The sequence below is a fragment of the Hyaena hyaena genome, unplaced genomic scaffold (assembly GCF_003009895.1).
Source record: "Hyaena hyaena isolate Hyena2069 unplaced genomic scaffold, ASM300989v1 scaffold_591, whole genome shotgun sequence".
Classification (NCBI taxonomy): Eukaryota; Metazoa; Chordata; class Mammalia; order Carnivora; family Hyaenidae; genus Hyaena; species Hyaena hyaena.
Window position 1 is genome coordinate 682,433 of NW_024081224.1, and position 22,311 is coordinate 704,743.

Here is a 22,311-nt window from a genome sequence, read left to right on the forward strand (position 1 = left end):
GAAAGTCGGACGCTTAACCGACTAAGCCACCCAGGCGCCCCGTGTCCTGTGCTGGGGTTTTGATTAGTGCTAAAGGAGGAGGGATACATTGTAGATTCTGTGTTTGTAGTAAAGATACCAAGAAAAGGAATTTGTCCTGAAACATGGATAATTGGGATTATTTTAGCTGAAAAGAATACTCGAACAGTTAAGCTTTAGTTTGGATAACTACATGTGGATGAGAACCGGCAATAGAATCAGTAACTGTTTCTTTCAGATAGGAATCCAGCTGACTCTTCATGTCATCCATCTACTTCCTTGCTAGGTAAAAGCATCACTGTAGGATGACAGGGTTGTAGAGCATGACTGTAGAAGTCTTTGCAGCATGGTAACCAAGGTCACAGGAAAATAAATCAGTGATAGTTGTGGGGTATCTTCTATCAAAGTGTGGAATTTCATTCTTGATATGACAGATTCAAATTCAGGGAAGACACCAGCTTTATTGGTCTGGTCCAATAAAGGTCTGTTATCTTAGATAACAGATTTTGCTTATTGATCTTAAATCTAACTACTTCATTGAACTCTTCCATTATTTCTGATAATTTGTGTGTGGATTTCTTTTGAGTTTTCTGTGTTATACTCAAATGTTCTGTAAGTAATGACAGCTTTATTTCATTCTTTCTAGTACTTATTCTGTAAATTTCTTTCTTTCTTTCTTATTCTCTTTCTTTCTTATGCTCTTTCTTTCTTTCTTTCTTTCTTTCTTTCTTTCTTTCTTTCTTTCTTTCTTTCTTTCTTTCTTTCTTTCTTTCTTTCTTTCTTTCAGTCTTTCTGTCTTTCTGTCTTTCTGTCTTTCTTTCTCTTTCTCTCTCTCTTTCTCTTTTTCCCTTCCCTTCCTCTTCCCTCTCCTTTTCTTCCCCTCCCCTCTCCTTTTTCTCCTCTCCCCTGTTCCTCCTTTCCCCTCCCCTTCTTCCCTTCTTTTTCTTCTTTTTTTTCCCCCTCTTCCTCCTCCTCTTTTCCTGTTGGAATTTGAATTCAAATCCCAAAAAGATGAACTTGACAGTGAATGTGAAATTCATATAAAAGAATACATTGATAAGAGAAGCAAAGAAGCAACTTTATTGAGGGAGAAAGTGGGCTATTTAAAGCTATAGGGATTTAATAGCTAATGTGACTATAAAACCTAAGCTTCATAAAGCTATCAAACTTTTAAATATGTTTTCTTTAATGTAAAATTTTGTATTTTGCTGTAGAATTATTAATATGTTTGATGGTGGGATTTTGTCCTACTACCCATTGTGTGGAGGTATTATGTACAATATGTACCATATTATCTTTACAAAATCTCTAAATTTCTGCAGTCCAAAACACAGTGGGTCCCAGGGCTTCAAATAAGAGGTTTATGGAGCTGTAACTATCCAGTGTTCTTAAGAAGTATATTATTTCCAACACAATTAAATCTCTTTTTTATTCTTCTCAGTGGCTCCCTTTACCCTCCCCTCCAAGAGTAATAGCTCTTCTGATTTTTTTGTTACGGTGCTTAATGCTTAACTGTTTTAGTTGAAATTAAGTTTAATCTGTTTTTCATTCAACATATGAACATTAATTTCAGATGAACAAAACAGTTAAATAGAAAAGACAAAACCATAAAGGAACTAGTAGAAAGTACAGATGATATTTATGTGCTTTGGGGAGTGAGGAATAAATTTCTAAACAAAATTTCTAGCCAGAAAGAAAATTTCTTAGAAATGGCAACATTAAAATGAAAGAATCTTTTCTACATGTAAGTTAAAAACATAAATAATAAATAAAAATTATAAAAATATATTTGCCAAAAAAAAGAAAAAATACATTTGCCAGGTGATTAATATCCTTAACATAGAAAAAGTCTTGTATAAGTTAAAAGGAAAAACATGAACAGTCTAATAAACTGAGAAATATATGTTAATATATAGTTCACATAAGAAGAAATACAAGAGGACTCTACAATTTATAAAATTAAAAGAATGCCAACTTAAACAATAAAGTGTGACCTAATTAAATGAAAAGATGAAAAAAATGCTGTTTAAGAGTAGAGATTGATACCAATCAACAGGGAATGCCAGGTTGGAGTGTAGATTGTTACAACCTTTGAGGAGAGCAATTTTATTTATGAATGCTTAAAACTCCACATAGTGTATTTTGTTGTTGTTGTTGTTTTTTTAGATAGAGAGTGTGAGCCGGGGAGTGGCAGTGAGATTGAGAGAGAGAGCGAATGTATCCCAAGCAGGCTTGTACTGTCAGCACAGAGCCTGATGCAGGGCTCGAACTCAGAACTGTGAGATCATGACCTGAGCCAAAATCAAGAGTCAGATACTTAACTGACTAAGCCACCCAGGCGCCCCAAACTCCACATAATTTTAAAGATTTATTCTAAGGCTAGATGTGTATGTATAAGGATGTTCATATGATTCCTTTTTAATGTGTAAAACTTAATTCAATTTTTTAAATGTTTATTTTTGAAAGAGAAGGAGACAGAGCGTTAGTGGGGGCGGGGAAGGGGAGCAGATTGAGAGGGAGACACAGATTCCAAAGGAGGCTCCATGCTCTAAGCTCTCAGCACAGAGCCTGCTGTGGTGTTCAAACCCGTGAACTGCAAGATCATCACTTGAGCCAACGATGGACTCTTAACCAATCGAGCCACTTAGGCCCCCCCAAATTTAATTAATTTAACTTAATTATTTTTCCCTGCCCCTCCCTCTAATGTGTACCACTTTAGTATGTCCTTAAAGTCATTTAGTAGAAGATTAGTAAAATAAATCTTGGTACATTCATTTAAAAGAATAATTAATTACAATATATTTCAGAAGGATATCTTATGTGAGAAGGTAGAGAAGGTCATTAGAAATGTTTACTTATGTAGTAAGCAATTAAAAAGTGTGACCAATTTGACAATATTTGCCTTTTTAAAATAATTTTTTAAAGTTTATTTATTTTGAGAGAGAGAGAGAGAGAGAAAATGAGAGAATGAGAACACATGGGGGAGGGCCAGAGAGAGAAGGAGACAGAGAACCCCAAGTAGGCTCCATGCTGTCAGCACAGAGCCTGATGTGGGACTCGAACTCACGAACCATGAGATCATGACCTGAGCTGAAGCTGGACACTTAACTGAGCCACCCTGGCACCCCAGTTTGATTATATTTAAAATAAAAAGTTGTGCTGACGTTTTGGGGGCTGAAATGGACAATTGAGTTTCAAATGAACAAAAGTGTCTGCAACGTTTGAAAACAGAGATATGGGGCCCTTGCGGGAGCCATGTATACTATTTGTCTTTACTCTGCCAGCCTAACTTTTCCATTCTCACCTCAGGCTGTTCTTTTCTGTATTTCTTGGATGTGTATATTCCAAACTACTCCCTCTACTCTCTGGGCCCCTGGTCTGTGAGGGACAGCATGAAGCTGTGTCTCTGGTCACTGAAGTAGCAGTACCAGTACCTTGGCAGGTACCACTGAATACTGCCTGTGATGTTCACCAGTTGCTGGTATCACTGGCTGCCTGGTACTCATCTTCTCTTCGTCTTTCTTCCTCCAAATTGTTTCAAGTTTCAAATTCCTTGAGATTGCTCAAGATGCCTCTGAGAGAAAGCATGACTACTGGTTCAGGGTTTTGGACTGCTTCAAGCTCCACTCATTTCCTCTGCAACCTGAGGCTATTAAAGTCTAGCAGCACACCGGGGAGGTTTTGCTGAGGGATCCATTCAACCTGGGTTAAGAACCTATGAAAACTTGAGCTTCTTGAACTCTAGAAAAAAATTTAGAAAATGGGCAAGGTTAAGTATTAACTATTGTCCGTAGTATTTTAACATAACAATGAAGAGAAACTACACTCTCTAGAATGCCCACTATTTATTTTGATTCACAGTATGTATTTATATTATCTCTCTCCATGTTTATGTTTTCTACATCAATAGAAGTAGCATTCTGGATAGGCAGCATACTTTCTTCTCTCTCTCTCTTTTTAAAACAGACTCCATGCCCAGCGTTGAACCCAATGCAGGGCTCAAACTTATGACCCTGAGATCAACACCTGGGCTGAGATCAAGAGTCAGATGCCTAACTGAGCCACCCAGGCACCCCATTTCCTTTCATTTTTATATTAAAGTAGTATTGAAATAGTAATTATTAGAAGAATTGGTTAAGTTCCTGTGGATGTGTTTTAGAACCATTGTTTGTATGAGGTCAGTTTAGTGGGCCATAATCAGTTTTTTAAATAAAAATGGAAATGAAATAGAATAGAGCAGAATAGAAAATAAAAGTATGTATTACAAGGAGTTTTGTTTCAGAGGTAGGTGTGTGTGTGTGTGTGTGTGTGTGTGTGTGTATTACTTAAATTTGTGTACTGGCTTGCAGTGTAAAATGTATTTCTTGCAAAGAGTTTGAGGTAAAAAAAAGTTTTAGAAATGGCATCTTTATAAGGTAAATAGAAACCATGATTTTGAATTTAGTAGTATTTATGGAAGGTGGAATTTTATGAGATCTCTAGGATTAAAAAACAAATTATTCTTGAATAACTACTGTGAAGCGGGAGATAGTACAATTTAAGGCATTCTACCCCATTTTTATTCACATCGCCTGAAAGCTTTTTCTTATAGTAAGCTGATATCTTTCCTATGTTCTAGTAACATCCATTTATTAGTTTGAGTAATAGGCACTATTTTAGGGCAGTACCTTTCTTCTGACTGCCTGTCAGATATTTTAGTACCTTTATTCTGATAGCTCTTCAGATATTTGAAGGACAGATGTTATTTAGATATAGTATATAGTGTCTAGGTATAGTATATAGTATCTCCACATGAATGTTGTCCCCTTCTTTGGGCTAAAATACCCTTTATTTTTCATGTGTGTAGCTTTGAGTTCTTCTCCAAACATACTCCCATCTAATCGTGTTTCAGTTTGTCAATGGCCTTGCTAAAACATGGCATCTTAATATAACTCTTATTATCATGTGGTCTTAGAGCCTTATCATCTTACTTATTCTAGTAAACTGTGATCAGCAAACTGTGTCTTGCAGGCCAAATCCAGCTTGTCTCCTATTTTTGTAAATGAAGTTTTACTGGAATGTAGCAATGCCCATTCATCTACATTTTATTTATGGCTGTATTTTTGCTACGGTGGCTGAGAGGAATAGTTACAACAGAGATTATCTACCTAGCTATTTGCAAAAAACAGTTTCCTGAATCCTGCTTTAGACAGTGTTCTATTAGTGTTGTCTTAGCTCCGCATTTGGGATAGCTACATCATACTCTTAATTCATGTTGAGCTAACAGTCCAGTAAAACCAAGTGTTTCACATATGGTACTATTAAATAAATAGTAAAGAGGGAATTTGAGAGTTTCTTCTCTTTCTGTTACTTCATAAAGACTTTCTGGAGAAGGTTGGGTTTTATTTTGTCTGTGAAAAAAGGAGCTGCATGTGGTAATCTGCTCTGAAAATGATAGTCCAGGTGTAGTATATAGCGTAGGGCAAAGTTTTCAGATGTGTGTTCCTGAAAAACTAGTTTCTTAAGATGATCCTCAATAAAAGGGTGTTATGTTAAATACGTGTGGGAAACATTCTGTATGATATCCCCTTACTGGACATTCATGGTACATGTAGAATATCAAAGGCTTCAAGAAGTCCTGAGTAAAGTTACCTGTTTAGTGGAATTTCCCACTAAATTTTAGTGGAATATTTGGGGGGTGTGTGTGTGTGTGTGCGCGCGCGTGCGCAGGCATGTGCATGTGTGTATCTGCACTGTGTGCACCTCTGTGTGCATGTGAAGAATGTCTATTAACTAATATTTCTTGGTGTTCTAAGGGATATAATAGGAAACACTGGGCTAAGGGAATGTCTTAAAAGTGTAAGGAATGGCAGTTATTGGTAGAAGCGGGGGATAGAAAGCCTCTATTAAAAGAAAGCTTTAGAAGTTAATATTGCTCAGATTGGTTGTTGTTTTGAGAGAGAGAGAGAAAGGCAGAAGGAGAGGGAGAGAATCTCAAGCAGACTCCATGCTAGGCATGGAGCTTGATCTCATGACCACGAGATCATGTCCTGAGCTGAAATCAAGAGTTGGATGCTCAACCGACTGAGCCACCCAGGCGTCCCTGCTCACGTTTTGATAATATTTGAGATGGTGAGGAAATTGCTACTCTGTGTACTTTATATTTTTATATCAATTGAGTCTCCAAAAGTAGATATCAAAAAACTTGGTACCAGTTCCTTTAAATTACAAACACTAGATAAATTTTAAGGCCCGTTTATATAGTTTTGACTATCAGATGGAAAGATTAATTTTGAAAAATGGAAATATGGAAGTGTTAGGAACTGTTTTGAATTAATGATCCAAAAAGAAGATAAGGGCCTTTGGGTGGCTCAGTTGGTTAAGCATTTGACTTCGACTCTGCTCATGGTCTTGCAGTTCACGAGTTCAAGCCCCACGTCGGGCTTTGTGCTGACAGCTCAAAGCCTGGAGGCTGCTTCAGCTTCTGTGTCTCCCTCTCTCACCGCCTCTCCCCCAATCGTGTTTTGTCTCTTCTCTCTCAAAAATAAAGAAACATTTAAAAAATTTTTCAAAAAGAATTAAGATAAAATGTTTTCCATTTTCTCAAAAATAAAGAAACATTTAAAAAAATTTTCAAAAAGAATTAAGATAAAATGTTTTCCAAAATAGGGACATCTGAGTGGCTCAGTTGCTTAAATGTCCAATTCTTCATTTCACCTCAGGTCATGAACTCACGGTTTGTGAGACTGAGGCCTGTGTTGTGTTCTGTGCTGACAGCATGAAGCCTGCTTGAGATTCTCTCTCTCCCTCTCACTCTGCCCCTCCCCTGCTTGTGCTCTCTCTCTTTCAAAATTAATAAACTAAAAAAAAAAAAAAGAATAAAAAAATAAAATTAGGATAATCAGAGAAAATTCGACCTGAGTTAAAAAGCTTAGTTTAGGGGCGCCTTGGTGGCTTAGTCGGTTAAGCGTCCGACTTTCGCTTGGGTCATGATCTCGCGTTTCGTGGGTTCGAGCCCCGTGTCAGGCTCTGTGCTGACTGCCAGTTCTGAGCCTGGAGCCTGTTTCAGTCTGTGACTCCCTCTCTCTCTGACCCTCCCCTGCTCACTCTGTCTCTCTCTCTCTCTCCTAAAAAAATAAATAAAACATTTAAAAAAAAAAAAAAAAGCTTAGTTTATACCCAAGTTTTCCAGGAATACATTGGTGAAATGAGGAATATCTATGATAAAATTTGTTCTTTGTACACATAGTAGAGATGCTAAGGTTCTCTGGGTAATTTTTTTCTATTTTCTGTTTTCTCTCTTTCCAACACTGAAGTGTGATCTTTAGTTGTTTTTTTTTTTAATGTTTTTTTTTTTTTTTATTTATTTCTAGGAGAGAGAGAGAGAGACAGGCAGCATGAGCAGGGGAGGGTCAGAGAGAGAGGGAGTCACAGACTGAAACAGGCTACAGGCTCTGAGCTGGCAGTCAGCACAGAGCCCGAAGCGGGGCTCGAACCCACGAACCGCGAGATCATGACCTAAGCGAAAGTCGGACGCTTAACCGACTAAGCCACCCAGGCGCCCCAATCTTTAGTTGTTATAGTGTCTTAGTTTGGAATATTCTAAGCTGAACATATCAGTCAGCAAATTTTTTTTCAGTGTTCAAAATATCATGCGGTAGAAAACATATAGTAGAAAAGTTGATATAATTTAGACCCAAGAGAATCATTAAACCAAAACGTGTTGGGCTACTGAAACTACCTGAATAACTGTTCTTTTCATTTAAAATGTTGATCTTACCCAACAGGTATGTAAATGCTTGTTTTTTTATGAGTGCAAATTGTCTTCTCTCCACAGAATCAAGTGACGGATACTAATAGAAAACTGCAACATGAGGGAAAGGAAGTAAGGCCAGTTTACCTTTTGAAAAAATCTTCTGTTTCCTGTCATTCTCTTGTGATGACTGCATTCCTGAAGGCTTAGAAGACCATCAGCAGTGTGTTGGAGGAACTTGGATATTCTCCTTGCTTCTCCCAATGTTTTTTCTGAATTAATATAGCCACTAGAAAGTGTAATGAGAGAGGATGTTTTTCCTAGCTGTGTTTTTAAATCACTTGAGTGGCCACTGCTGTTCCCTCTGTCTGGAATGCTTTTTCCCTAATATTCTACTTCAGACTTTGCTCAGATGTTCTCTTCTTTATGATGCCTTTTATTGAAATTGCAGACTCGCTCTCACACTCCTGTATTCTGTTTAGTTTTACTTTTCCTGCTTTGTTTTTCTCCACTGCACCTATCGTGCTCTACTATTACATATTTTTAGTTGTATGTTTGTTTTCTGTCTGTCTCCTTCCATTAGAAATTAAGCTCTGTGAAGTCGGGGATTTTTGTTTGTTTTCTTCATTGCTATATACCCTCTGCCTGCCTAAACAGTGACTGGCACAAAGTCGGTGCTCCATAAATATTCTTTAAAAAAATGAATCCGTGATTCTGTTAATTGACACAATTGCCATTTAAGCCATCACAGTTTACAAGGTTATTTTACATCCTTTTTCTCACTTCATTCTCATGACTGGCCTATGATAAAGTCGGGACAGGTATTATCACCATTTTATTGGTGAGAAAACTGAAACAGGTGATTTGCTAAAATTTATGTAGTAATTATTTTCTTACTCGCAGACCATCACTGTTCTCTGTATCATGTACTTTCCTTATGGACTTGTACTTATTTAATGTTCGATTTTAGTAGTTTTTAAGACTAGCTTTTGATTGTTTTATCAATGACTTAATCATTGCTGTTCTTTTTTTCTTTTCTGTATGGTATCTGAGCAGGTAACGTTTTTAGGTATGGGTTTGGGATGAATACCAGAAGAAGCTATGTAGATGATTGTTTTTTGAAAGTTTGTCTCAAATATTAAAAATGACGCAGAGAATGCAGTTTCTTCCAGTTAGAGTGTGTTATGATTTGAGATGGGAAGGAAAAGTGAGTTATCCTTCCCTGAACTGGAACTCTTGGACAAGCCGTAACTTCTAAGCATGTGATTTATTTGTTAAAATAGAGATTGAGTTGAAGATTATTTTTAAGACCCAACTGAAGCGATATAGGGAGGACTGTTTCCCTCAAGGAGCCTTGCACTGATGAGAGAAATATAGGATTTTCTCAGAAGATTTGATGAAACCATACATAATGAAGAGTCTGAATGAGGTTTGGAGAAAATCTGCAAATTTTTTCTTTTCTTCTGGATTGCCCCTGGATTTTAGGATTTCACTTTAGCCGGCCTTTTCCAGTCTAGTGTGTATCTTGGGGAGAAAATGGGAAACCACGCAGGAATGTTTTACTAGTTGAGAAAGGCAGTTTCTTAGTTCACTTGGCAGGTCTTTCTATGAAACTGTCTGGGATTTTCTGATGAATTGAACACAGGGTGGAAAAATGTGACTGAAAGCTTTTTATTTACAGCTACTGGCATAATTCAGTTTTTTTTTTTTTCCTCTTGCCAAGCTGGTAATAGCAATGGAAGAGCTGAAGCAGTGTCGACTACAACAGAGAAATATTTCAGCCACTGTTGATAAATTAATGCTGTGTCTTCCAGGTGAGGAGCTGGAAATGGATTAGGATTCTTGATGTAATTCCTTTAGCTTTATTAAGTTTTTCACTTTCTCTGAATAATACGTGTATGCTCTTTTCCCCCTTTTCTTTCAAGTCCTGGAGATGTATAGCAAACTGAGGGACCAGATGAAAACTAAAAGGTAAGATTTTTTTAATTGAATATTTTTTATCATCTAAAATTTCTGTTAATTAGGGTAGTTTTAAGGTCCATATTTTGCCTAACTGTTTAAGAAATAATTAAGTCCACATAACATCCTCTCTAGCCTGGTGTGTATTTGTTGATTTCATCCTGAGACCTCTTCACGTATACTAGTGGTATGCTGATGTATTTTGCCATATATCATGTTTAATAAGAAAAACACTACTCACAGTTTGGTTTTTAGAAGACCTGGTCTTTCAGGGGTAAAACATGTAACTTTCAGTAATAGTTTATTTGAGAAACATGCTTTGTTTTAGTATTGTAGTAGAAAAAATAGTTACTGGTTCTGGTGCAGGGATGAATTAGGGTTCTTCATTGAAACAGAATCCATAGAGAGAGAGAGAGAGTGTGTGTGTGTATGTATAGAGTGAGAGAGGGAGATACTGACTCATGGATTTTAGGGAACCGGTTCATGTGATTTTGGAGGCTGGCAAGTCAAAATCTGCAGAGGCAGGTGGTAGGTTGGGGTGTCAGGGAAGGACAAATATTGTAACTTGAGTTTGAAGGCAGTCCGCTGTCAGAATTTCCTCTTCCTCAAGGAGTCAGTCTTTCTCTGTTAAGGTCTTTTTGACTGATTAAATGAAGTCCCCCTAAATCATGGAGAGAGTACTCGTCTTTACTCTGAGTCTACTGGTCTGTGTGTCAGTAATTGCATCTAAAAAATACCTTCACAGAAGTATCTAGAACAATATTTGACCAAATATTTGGGCAAAATGACCTAGCTAAGTTGGCCCATAAAATTCATCATCAAGGGGAGCAAGGTCAAGATTAGGTTCAGAGGATTACTTTCCCGCATGTTGTTTTCTTCTGGTTTTATTCCAAAGAACTGTCTAGAGTGACCCTTCTGCTCTCCTTCCCAAGCTAGAGTAAGTGTCCCCACCCTCCCCACCATGGACTGTGCTGCAGTATGAGGGGATAGGTGAAGCTGTACGATAAACAGGACACATCTTTCTGGAATGTTGATTTTGCCTAGGTTTCAAGGGAAAAAGTGTAGAATTAAAAAGTGATATTGAAATAGCAACAGAAATATTGTTACTAGAAACATTAAATCCTCAAGAATTTTAAAGCCTAAAGCATGAAGCATCAACATTTTTTGAATTTTTTAGACTCCTGTCTTTGTCCCAGGAGGACATGTTCACATACAAGAACATAGGTACGGTAATAGGAGAAGTTCTGTTCATTGAGATATGAAAGTAGTATTATTTTTCTGATAACTTTTTAGTAATGTTCTAAAATTACAGAAGATTACAGAGAATAAAAAAAATACTGTGTACCAGCTTCTCTGTATTAATAGTTTTCCAGTTTTGATTTATATATATGTATATATAAATATATGCATATATATATAAATACATATAGAGAGGTATATAGACTTATGGACAGAGAGAGGTAAAGATAGACATTTGTTACAATTACAGATGAAACTTATGTCCCTTTCCTCAGCCCTATTCCTTTCACTACTTCCCCAAGGAAACCAGTATCATAAATTTGGTGAGTGTCTTTCTAGTCCATGTTTTTAATGTCTGCAAATCATATATTGTATTCATGTTTTTAAAAACATGTACATGAATGGTTCTCAGTCATTTTTTTGAGATTCATTAATTCAACAAAAAATGAATAGAGTACTTACTATATGCTAGGCATTGTTCTTGGGGATACAGAAAACAGAGGAAAATATCTACTCTTATGGGGCTTCCATACTAATGGAGACTTTATATATATATATATATATATCTAGTTCTTTATATATCTATCTATCTATCTATCTATCTATCTAGTTCACTTACTTTAATCCCTTATAATAGTCCACTATGTGAGTAATTCACATTTCCCCTCTCATTTCCAGTATTTGTCATAAATGCTGTGCACTAATACTTCTAGCTCAGTCTTCTTCTGGTACCATGGTAGGATTATATTTCCTGGGCTTCCTTGAGCTGTGTGACTGATAAGATGTGAACAGAAGTGGTGATTGTTACTTCTGGGCTTAGCAGTTACTTTCTAGCCCAAGGGTCTGTTTTCCTTTGGGTGTGACAAGTGGTAACTTTCAAGATGTTGGTTGAATCCCTGAGTAACTGCAATGAACAGAACTTCCCTGCCAACCTGTTATGGATGTATAAGTTATAAATCTTTGTTTTAAGACACTGAGATTTTTGGGATTGTTGTTGTTACAGAGTAGCTGAGAACATTTGATGTGTTTCCAGTTGTTTGCTATGCAGTCAATGATTCAGTAAATATTGTTTGTGTCGCTTTGTTCACACACTCAAGGTTTCCTGAGAACAGTGCTCTTCAAATGTTGCTATATATACAAATTGCATGGAGATTTGTTAAATGTAGATTCTTATTCAGTAGGTCTGGGGTCATTCCTGAGATCAGGAATTTTCCACCAACCTCCCAGGTGGTGCCAGTTCTGCTGGTATGTGGTTTATATCTAGTAAAAGGTCAGCTGGCTCAGAAAAAGGATGTTCATGTATTTGTTCTTACTAGATATTATTCTCCAAAGTGATTTATCAATTTAGACTCCCACTGTCACTTTTTGGGAGGTCTGTTACTCAACCTCTAGCTAACATTTGTATTGTGAGACTGTGGTTTTTGCCAGTCTGATAATTGGGAAATGATAGATCGTTATTCTTCATTTTATTATTTTTTTTATTAGTGAGATTGGTTTTTGGATATTTGGATTTTCTTTCATTATTTTGCCCATTTTTATCTCACGTTTGTTCTTGTTGTTTTTTCATTTATTAGAATCCATTAATATATTTTGGATACCTTTTCCTCTTAGTAGTATCCTACAAATATTTTCTTTTAGTGCATGGCTTATCTGATAACTTTGCTTTTTGTTGTTATAGCCGTTGTAAATTTTGTTGATACCATTTATTTTGTGGCCTTTTAAAATTTTTATTTTTAAACATTCTCAAGTACAATATAAATTAACTGTGTTTTTTCTTGAATCAGTTGTTAAGTTGCCAATATGACACCCTGTCATCCCCAAATACTTTAGTGTGATTTCCTACAAATAAAGACACTCTTCTGTGTAGCCACAATGCAAGAGAGAATAGAAATTAACACTCATATATTAGTAGTATCTAATCCTTATACAAAATCCTCAGATTTTGCTCATTATCTCAATCATGTTCTTTATAGCAAAAGAATCCAGTTTAAAACGTGTTGCATTTAATGGTCATGTCTCTTTATTCTTCTTCAGCCTGGAGCTGTCCTCAGTCTTTCCTTGACTTCCATGGCCTTGTTACTTTTGAATATTACAGGCCAATTTTTACGTAGAATGCCCCTCAATTTGGGGTTGACTGATATTTTCTCATGGTTAGATTTACATTTTATGTCTTTGACTGGAATATCACAAAAGGGGTGCTGTGTTCTTATTGCATCTTATCAGGTGGCACATAAATTTTATTTGTCCCGTCAATGATGATGTTCACTTTGATTACTTGATTAAGATGGTGTCTGTCAGACATTTGCATTGTAAAGTTGTTCTTTTTTACATTTGCAATTAAAATTTTTGTGGGGAGGTATTTCATAGTTATATAAATTAATCATTTTCATCAGATTTTCACATCAATTTTTTATGTTAGTATGGATTCATACTTTCTTATTTTATTTGATGAATCATAATTTGTTAGTATTCTTAATTTGTTCAAATTATTCTGAATGGCACCAGTGGTGTCCCTTCAGTCTGGCTTCTGTGTCCTTTAATATGTCCTCATAAGTTTTTGAGTACTTTGTTACAAAGGAGATATTTTTCAGGTTCATTTATACTCTGCCTGTTGCAGCCCTGGAACCAGCTAATTATCCAAGTAACTATGGTTCTGTTGGTAGAGAATGTTAGTTAGAAGCCATAATGTATGTGCTTGGTGTACTCATTGCTGAGTAACCTGGTTTTTATTGCTCTTAGTATATTTACTTACTGAATCATATCCTTGCATGAAACTAATCACCTATCATTGCTGTCACTGTAACTCCTTACCTTCTCAACACCACAAGCTGAGTTACCCTCCTCTATGGTGTCCTCCTTACTCTGCTTGGGCTATAATACTGTAAGTCCTGGCTGAATGCCCTTGTCATCTCTCCTGGGCTCTGACATTCCATGCCACGTTGCCTTTCTATATGGACATACTCCACTAGGTCCCTTGCGTATCATGCTGGTCCCATCTCCTGCCCCTGTCCCCAAACAGTATGGATGCTATCATAAATTTAGGTCTTTCTTAATTTTTTCAGTAATGGTTGTAGTTTTCAGTGAATAAGGCTTACATATCTGTTGTCATATTTATCTTTATAAATGTTTCATGTTTTAAAATGGTATTGATTTTCAAATTTCAATTTCTAGACATTTATTACTACTATACTATTTTATTTTTTGTATTTTTATCTTGTATTCTGCAACCTTAATAAAGTCATCAGTTACAGCAGTTTTTGGTTTATTCCATTGGATTTTTTATGTAGATGATCATCTTGTCTGCAAATAAAAACAGTTATATTTCTTTTTTTTTTTTTAAATGTTTTATTTATTTCTAGGAGAGAGAGAGAGAGACAGCGTGAGCAGGGGAGGATCAGAGAGAGAGGGAGTTACAGACTCTGAAACAGGCTCCAGGCTCTGAGCTGGCAGTCAGCACAGAGCCCGATGCGGGGCTCGAACCCATGAACCACGAGGTCATGACCTAAGCGAAAGTCGGACGCTTAACCGACTAAGCCGCCCAGGCGCCCTAAAACAGTTATATTTCTTTTTTTGCAATTGAGAAGCTTTCTTTCTGGTTTGTTTTTCTTGTCTTATTGATCTGTCTAGAATCTCCAGTACAATGTTGAATAGCAGTGAGAATGAATATCCTTGTCCTATTCCTGATCTTAGAGGAAAAGCATTTCACTTTTAAGTTAGAAATTATGTATAGATTTTCTTATACGCTTTTTATAAGGTTGAGGAAATTTCTTTCTATTTCTGATTGTTGAAAATTTGTACCAGGAATTAATATTGTTTTTGTCAAATGCTTTTTCTGTGCCAGTTGAGGCGATTATATGTTGAGAAATTTTTTTAGTTTATTAATATGAATTATATTATTAATTTATTGAATGTTAAACTGAACTTGAATTTGTGGAATAAATCTCCCTTGCTCATGGTATATTACCCTTTTTATATGATGCAGTATTTGATTTGCTAAATTTCGTTGAGGAATTTTGCCATCTGTGTTTATGAAGAATATTTATCTGTAGTGTTTTTTTGTTTGTTTGTTTTGGTAATGTCACTGATTTTAGTGTCAGGTTAATGGTGGACTCATAGAATGCACTGGAAAGTATTCCCTTTTTGCTTTTCTGGAAGTATTTGAGTAGTGTTGATATTATCTTCCTTAAATAATGTTGACATTATCCTTCTTAAATACGTGGTTAAATCCACAATTGAAGTCACTTGGAACAGGAAATTTTGTTTGGTTTTGGTGAGGTTTTTAATAACAAAGTTAATTTAAAAAGTAAATGTAGGGATATTTGCATTTTGTGTTTCAGGAGTAAATTTTGCTTATTTGTGTCTTTCAAGTAATTTGTTCTGTCATCCAAGTTATTGAATTCATTAGCAAAACTTGTTCAAGATATTCCCTTATAATTTTAAAATGTGTAGGATCTATAGTAATGCTTTCTCTTTCATTACTTAAGTTGATAATTTGTGTCTTTTCTCTCTTGGTCTCTGATTATTCTCTTCAGTTATTCTAGCTAGAAGTTTATTAGTTTTATTAATTTTTTTCCAAAAAACAGCTTTAGGTTTTACTGTTATTTCCTGATTTCTGCAATTGTTTTTAATATTTTCTTTCTCCTACTTACTTTGAGTTTAATTTCCTCTCTTCTAGCTTTATTTTCTAACGTAGCCATTGAAAGCTATTCACTTCTCTTTTAGCAGTATGTCAACTGCATCTTACATGTTTTATGATGATGGTGTTTTCCCCCCATTTATCTCAAATATTTTATTTCCTTTGTGATTTTAAAAATTTAATCTCATTATTTAGAAATGAATTGGTTAATTTCCAAATAGTAGGAGGTTTTTCAGATTTTAAAAAATTGAGTTGTAATTTTAGTTCATTGTGTTCATAAGTGTAAACTGTATGATTTCAAGTTTTTAAATGTTTGTTGGGACTTGTTTTAATAGCCCAGCATATGGTCCGTTTTGGTGAAAATTTCATGTATATTTCAAAATTATGTATATTTTGTTTTCGAATAGGGCATTCTTTTTTTTTTTTTTTAATATTTTATTCATTTTTGAGAGAGAGAGATAGAGACAGCATGAGCAGGGGAGGGGCAGAGAGAGAGGGAGACACAGAATCCGAAGACAGTCTCCAGGCTCTGAGCTGTCAGCACAGAGCCCGACGTGGGGCTCAAACCCATTAACCGTGAGATCATGACCTGAGCTGAAGTCGGGTGCTTACCTGACTGAGCCACCCAGGCGCCCCTGAATAGGGCATTCTTTAACATTTAGGTACCCTGGACTGATAGTGTTGTTCAGGTTTTCTAATCTAATGATTTTGTATTTGTCACTTGCTGACAGGACTGTTGAGATTGTCTGTTATGATTGTGGATTTGCAAATTTATTTTTTCTGTTCTTTCAGTTCTTGCTGTTGTATTTTGAAGCTTTCTTGTTGGATGCATATACATTTAGTATGGTTATATCTTTGTTACATCTTCTTGATGAGATGACCAATTTATTACCTTGAAGGTCCCTCTTTATCCCTGGTAATATTCTTTTTTTAAAATATATGTTGTTGGGGTGCCTGCGTGGCTCTGTCAGGTGGATGGCCGACTCTTGATTTTGGTTCAGGTCATGATTCCAGGGTTGTGGTATTGAGCCCAGCGGTGGTTCCCATGCAGAGTGTGAACCCTGCTTGATATTCTTCCTCTCTCCCACTCATGCTCTCTCTCTTTCTCAAATAAATAAAATGAAAAAAAAAAATTAAATATGTTGTTTGGTATTACTATAGCCACTAATGCTTTTTGTTTAGTCTTTACATGGTCCATTTTTTAATATCCTTTTTGTTTAAAATATTTTAACAGCCTTTTTTGAGATACAGTTTCGATACTATTAATTCATCCATTTAAAATGTATAATTCAGGGGCACCTGGGTGGCTTAGTCGGTTAAGCGTCCGACTTTCGCTTAGGTCATGATCTCGCGGTTTGTGGGTTCGAGCCCCGCGTCGGGCTCTGTGCTGACTGCCAGCTCAGAGCCTGGAGCCTATTTCAGAGTCTGTATCTCCCTCTCTCTCTGACCCTTCCCTGCTCACGCTGTCTCTCTCTCTCTCCTAGAAATAAATAAAAATATTTAAAAACAATGTATAATTCAGTGGTTTTTTTATTGTATTCAGAGTTGTGCAGCCATCACTACAATCAATTTTAGAATGCTTTTATTCTTTTCAAAAGAAATTCTGAGTCCCTTAGCTGTTACTACCCAATTCTCTCCTGCCCATCCCCTCTCCCTTCCCTGCCCACTTCCACCCACTTCCCCCACTCCGCCCTCCCCCGCAACTTGTCAGCTACTGGGAACTACTAATTTACTTTCTGTCTCTATAGATTTGTCTATTCTGGACATTTAATATAAATGGAATTTTACAATATGTGGTTCTTTGTGATTGGCTTCCTTCATTTAACATAATATTGTCAAAGCTTATCCATGTTATGCCATATTTCAGTACTTCATTTCTTCTTATTGCTGAATAATATTCCATTGTATGGATATACCACATTTTATTTATCTATTCATCATTTGAACCTTCGGGTTGTTTCCACTTTTTGGCTTTTACGAATAATACTGCTATGAATTTTTGTTTCAAGTTTGTGTGTGGACGTAAGCTTTCATTTCTCTTGGCTGTATACCTAGGAATGGCATTGCTGGATCCTGTGGTAACTCTGTGTATTACCATTTGAGGAACTGTCAGACTCTTTTCCAAATCAGCTATGCCATTTTGCCTTCTGCTAGCAGCATATGGAGATTTCAATATCTGCAAATTCAGTATGTCAGTACTTATTATTGTCTGTCTTTTTGATTATGGCCATCTTGGTGAGTGTGACATAATATCTTATTGTTCATCTTTGTTTTTGAAGAATATATTTGAAGGGCATCGAATTCTAGGTGTATAGATTGATTAGTTAAGACAGCATTTCTTTGTCTTCTTGTTTATGTGATTTTTGAAGGAAAGGTATGTGAGCAGCCTTTATCTTTGTCACTCTGTACTTAATGTGTCTTTCCTTAAGCTGTCTTAAAACTTTTATCTGTATCATTTGCCCTTAGCAATTTGATTTTGATTCACTTTGGTGTACATACGTGTGCTTTCATGCATTTGTGTGAATTTATCCTGCTTGTGGTTTGTCTAGCTTTTTGGATTTGTAGGTTTATAATTTTCTTAAAATTTGGAAAATGTTCAGATACTGTTTTCCCAAACATTTTTTTCTGCCCTTTTCCCATCCTCATTCTAGGACTTCAGTTAAATCTATGTTGGACAACTTTGTATAATCCCATAGATGACTTAAAGATCGATTCTTTTTTTTCCTGCAGTCTTTTTTCTCTCTTTGCCTCATATGCGACAGATTTAATTGCTGTGTTCAAGTGCACCGATCTCTTTCTCTTTATTGTCTAATCTTCTTTTAATCCTATCCAGTGATATTTTCATTTCAGATAATATATTTTTCATCTTTAGGAGTTCCATTGACTTTTTTAATATTTAATTTCACATTATTTTTGTGTCTTTCTTTAGTTTTATGTATATGGCTCTGATATCTCTTTTCATGTACTTCTTTGCTAGTTCTGTCACTTCTGGCATTTTGGATCTTTTTCTGCAGACTGATTTTGTTTTTCCTAGTTGTAGATCAGTTTGTTGGTTCTTCCCGTATCTAGTAATTTTTGGTTGGATAATGAACATTATATTATGTGGCTGAGTGTCTGGGTTTTGAGGTCTTTTTTTTTTCCCTTAGGGAGTGTTGCTCTTTGTTTTGGCAAATAGTTTAGTTGTTGGCAGACCTGTTTGATCTCCTCAAACCCCATTTTTAAAGTTGATTTTTTTATTTTGTGAGAGAGCATGCGAGAGAGAGTGGGAGGGAGAGAATCCCAAGCAGACACCACACTAGGAGTGTGGAACCTGATGCGGGGCTTGAACCCATGAACTGTGAGATCATGACCTGAGAGGAAACCAAGAGTCTGATGCTTAAGCCAGTGAGCCATCCAAGCACGCCTCTCCCCCACTCCCTTTTTAATCTTTGATAGCTGCACCTTCATTCCAGGGGTAGTTCAGAGAAGGAGTCATGTACTCTGAATAACCCAGGAATTTCTAGGGATTCTACACCAAGGTTTCTCTGCATTGTCTGAGCTCTTTCAAGTGTTTATTATACATCTTCCTGATGTCTTTCTGTCTGTCTGTCCCTCCCTTTGCTCTTTCCCTTCCCTGCCTACCTTTCCTTTCCTCCCTTGTTTTTGCCTGTCTGTGTGAATCCCACTTGGTCTATGACTGACCCTAGTACCTGGTGAAGACTTAAGGGAACTCCTGTGTAGATTCTGCCGTCTTTTTTTCTGTGTTGCTCCCTCCCCCTCTTTTTGTTTGGAATTCTGCTGTACAACCTCAAGTTGTGTCAGCCTTTCTGAATTTCTGTCTCTGACTCTAACTCAGCTAAGCTGCTGGGCTCTGTTTGGGTTTTCTCTGACTGTGTCCATGATGTAGAAATCACATTCGGATAGATCATCTGCTTAATTATTAAACTTACCCTTTTTGTTTCCCTTTTTTTCAGACACCACTGAATGTCCACCTTCTGAAAACAGATTTTATATATGTTAGCCAGTATTCTGCTTTTTAAGATTGGGAGTTCATGTCTGTTCCTTGTTATTCCTTCATGGCTGGAAGCTTAGTTTTTTTTCGTTTTTTGTTTTTTAAGCTGTAAATACTGATAATACTTCTAGATTTTATGCTTCCTAAGGAAAAAAAGATCTGACCACCTTTCCACTTGTTAACACACAGAAAGGATTAAATGTTTGTTAAAGGTGCTCTTTGACTAGGAAAGGCACTAATATTTCCTGTGGTGAGAGCTTTCATTTCATATTCTTTTCATACTCTGAATTTATAAAAATTTCTCATGGGTAGTCATGATCTGCTTTAAGAGATCACTTATTAGAATTTTAAAAATCATTATTGTGAATGAGTTCTATAACCTGGCAAGAAAGGACCAAAATTTAATTTGCCTAGAATTAACATTCCTTTTCTCACAATAGCATTCAATTATGTCCAAGTTATTCTGACCTTAGTTATCCAGTTTACAGGATTATTTAAATGTCTTCCTTCCTTCTTCTTTTATATTCCCTACTTCTATTTCATTTACCTTCTCTCTGCTCACATTTCTATTAGGAAGCCTAATGAGAGGGAGACAGGGAAAACTAGCACACATGCAAATGAAACATAGGAATTTGACTTTTGATTCTTTTTTAATAATGTTTAGAGGTTGTCGAAAGTAATGTCAAAATCTGGTTTTAGATTTCTGTGGCAGCTGGAAATGGAAATTTTTTCTTTTGGTGTCTGCTATACAGGTGTTTAATTGGCTATCATTCTTTAACCTGTCACTGATATTGAAATACACTAGAAATGTGAATAATCTTATTGTACTGTTATATTTGGAGCATGAATATGCTAGGGAAAGGATGATGGGGAAATAAGGTGACATTCTTTGTTGCCAGGAATCACTGGGTTTTGTACTAATTAGCCTTGAAAAATGTGGAGTTATTTGACAGACCAGATGTTTTCAGCTCGCAGCCATGTGTCTCATCAATGAATGTGCCTTGTGTCCGCAGGCAACATTGTTAGATTTTTCTCATTCTATAAACAATGTTCCAAAATATAACTAAACCCCAAAGTGTGTTTATCTTTTTGGCTTAATTTCTGGCTTTCTATCCTTTCTAAGGTTTCTCTCTAGAGGAATTGCATTTTATTGCACATAGCCCTTCATACCTAATTGTAGTATAAACACTATTCTGTTTACACTAAACCATGTGAATTGTACTGTTTTTGAGTCTGTAAAATTGTAATAAATAAAAGTAACCATTTCACATTAACTGTATTTGTACTTTTATTTCTGAATGTAGGGGAAATAAATCTTTCTTCCCTCTATTTATTTGTACAAAGATTTTGATTTTTGGAACATATGAGGGAAAAACAATAAGAAAAGAAGTAAAACCAATCTCTACTCTTTAGTGTTTTTGGTACGAAGTACATTGGAGCAAGAAGTTAAGTATCTACTGTGAAATTCATTCTTAAAGTCTGAAACAGAGCTATCAGTTTTTTATTTATAAGATCAGAACTGAGTTTTTCCTAAACTAAATATATCATGGGAAGTATGGAAATTAGGAAATGAAGAACATGAGGAAAATTGTCACCCATAATGTTGCTATCCAAAGGAAAAAAAAATCATGACTTAACATTTTCGTGTATATCTTTCTAGACATTTTCTGTTTATTTATGTATGTGTGTATGCGTGTAGCTAGTGATATATAGCTCATACATGCATATATATTCATAATTATACATGTATACATATTTATTAGTTTGAAAAACATTATGATTATACCTGTAAGTTTTATTTTTGAAATAACTTTTACTCAACAATACTGTAAACATTTTATTTTTAGTCTTTTAGTACATTGATATATCATGATGTATTTAACCAGTTACACACTTAGATTAGTTTTTTTATTGGCTAATATAAAATATAAATGGCTACAATTCAAGAGGCTTATATATTTTTGTAAACCTAATATTTCTTTTTGGGAATGCAACTGGTTAGAATGCTTGTTTTGGTAAAATTTTTCAGTGAAAACTTGTATCATTAATACAAATTTGTTTATTAGCAGGCAGTAAATTCTCATTTATCAAAACCTCTGATAATAATACCCATTATCTTTTAAGAAATCTTTGGGAGTTTGGGTGACAAAATTATGTTTTTGATTTGTATTTTTTTACATAACTGTTCAGTTCTACCCCTCTTCCCCCCGTGTATTGGCCTTTTTAATGTCTGACTTTACTTTGCTCATTGGTTTTTGTTCATTGCTTTAAAAAAACATTTAGGTTTATGTGTTGTAAATAATCTTTACTAAATTTTTGTTTCTTCGTTATTCTTATTTTTTAATGTATAACTTATTTTGATTTTGTCAACCTTTTCAATTTTAGTTTTATTTGTTCTCTTATGCTTATGGAAACTTTCCTACCTATTAGGTAAATATTACTCTCTTTATTATTACATTACTAGCAATATTTACTTCTACCTAACCAGCAATATTTCTTTTCTAAAATCCATTTATCTCACATTAATATAGCCACTCAGCACTTTTATGATTACTTTTTGCATGGTATATCTTATTCCATCTTTTACTTTAATAATCTATTTGAATCTCTGACTCTAAACTGTGTTTCTTGTAGAGGACATATAGTTGGAAATCATTCTTTTTAAATCCTGTCTGACAATTTGCCTTTTTTTTTTTTTTTAAGTTTATTATTATTTAAGAGAGACAGAGATAACAC

General features: G+C 35.5%; 1 protein-coding gene across 3 annotated transcripts in view; it reads left to right on the forward strand.

Annotated features, from left to right (window-relative positions):
- The window catches only part of EXOC6B (exocyst complex component 6B), a 604,485-nt gene that overhangs the window by 91,119 nt on the left and 491,055 nt on the right, over positions 1-22,311 (forward strand). For all 3 annotated transcript variants that reach the window (XM_039256882.1, XM_039256883.1, XM_039256884.1), the window contains exons 3-5: positions 7,835-7,882; positions 9,474-9,564; positions 9,676-9,721. In XM_039256882.1, coding sequence (XP_039112813.1) covers positions 7,835-7,882; positions 9,474-9,564; positions 9,676-9,721 — 185 coding nt within the window. The remainder of the gene's footprint in view (positions 1-7,834; positions 7,883-9,473; positions 9,565-9,675; positions 9,722-22,311) is intronic.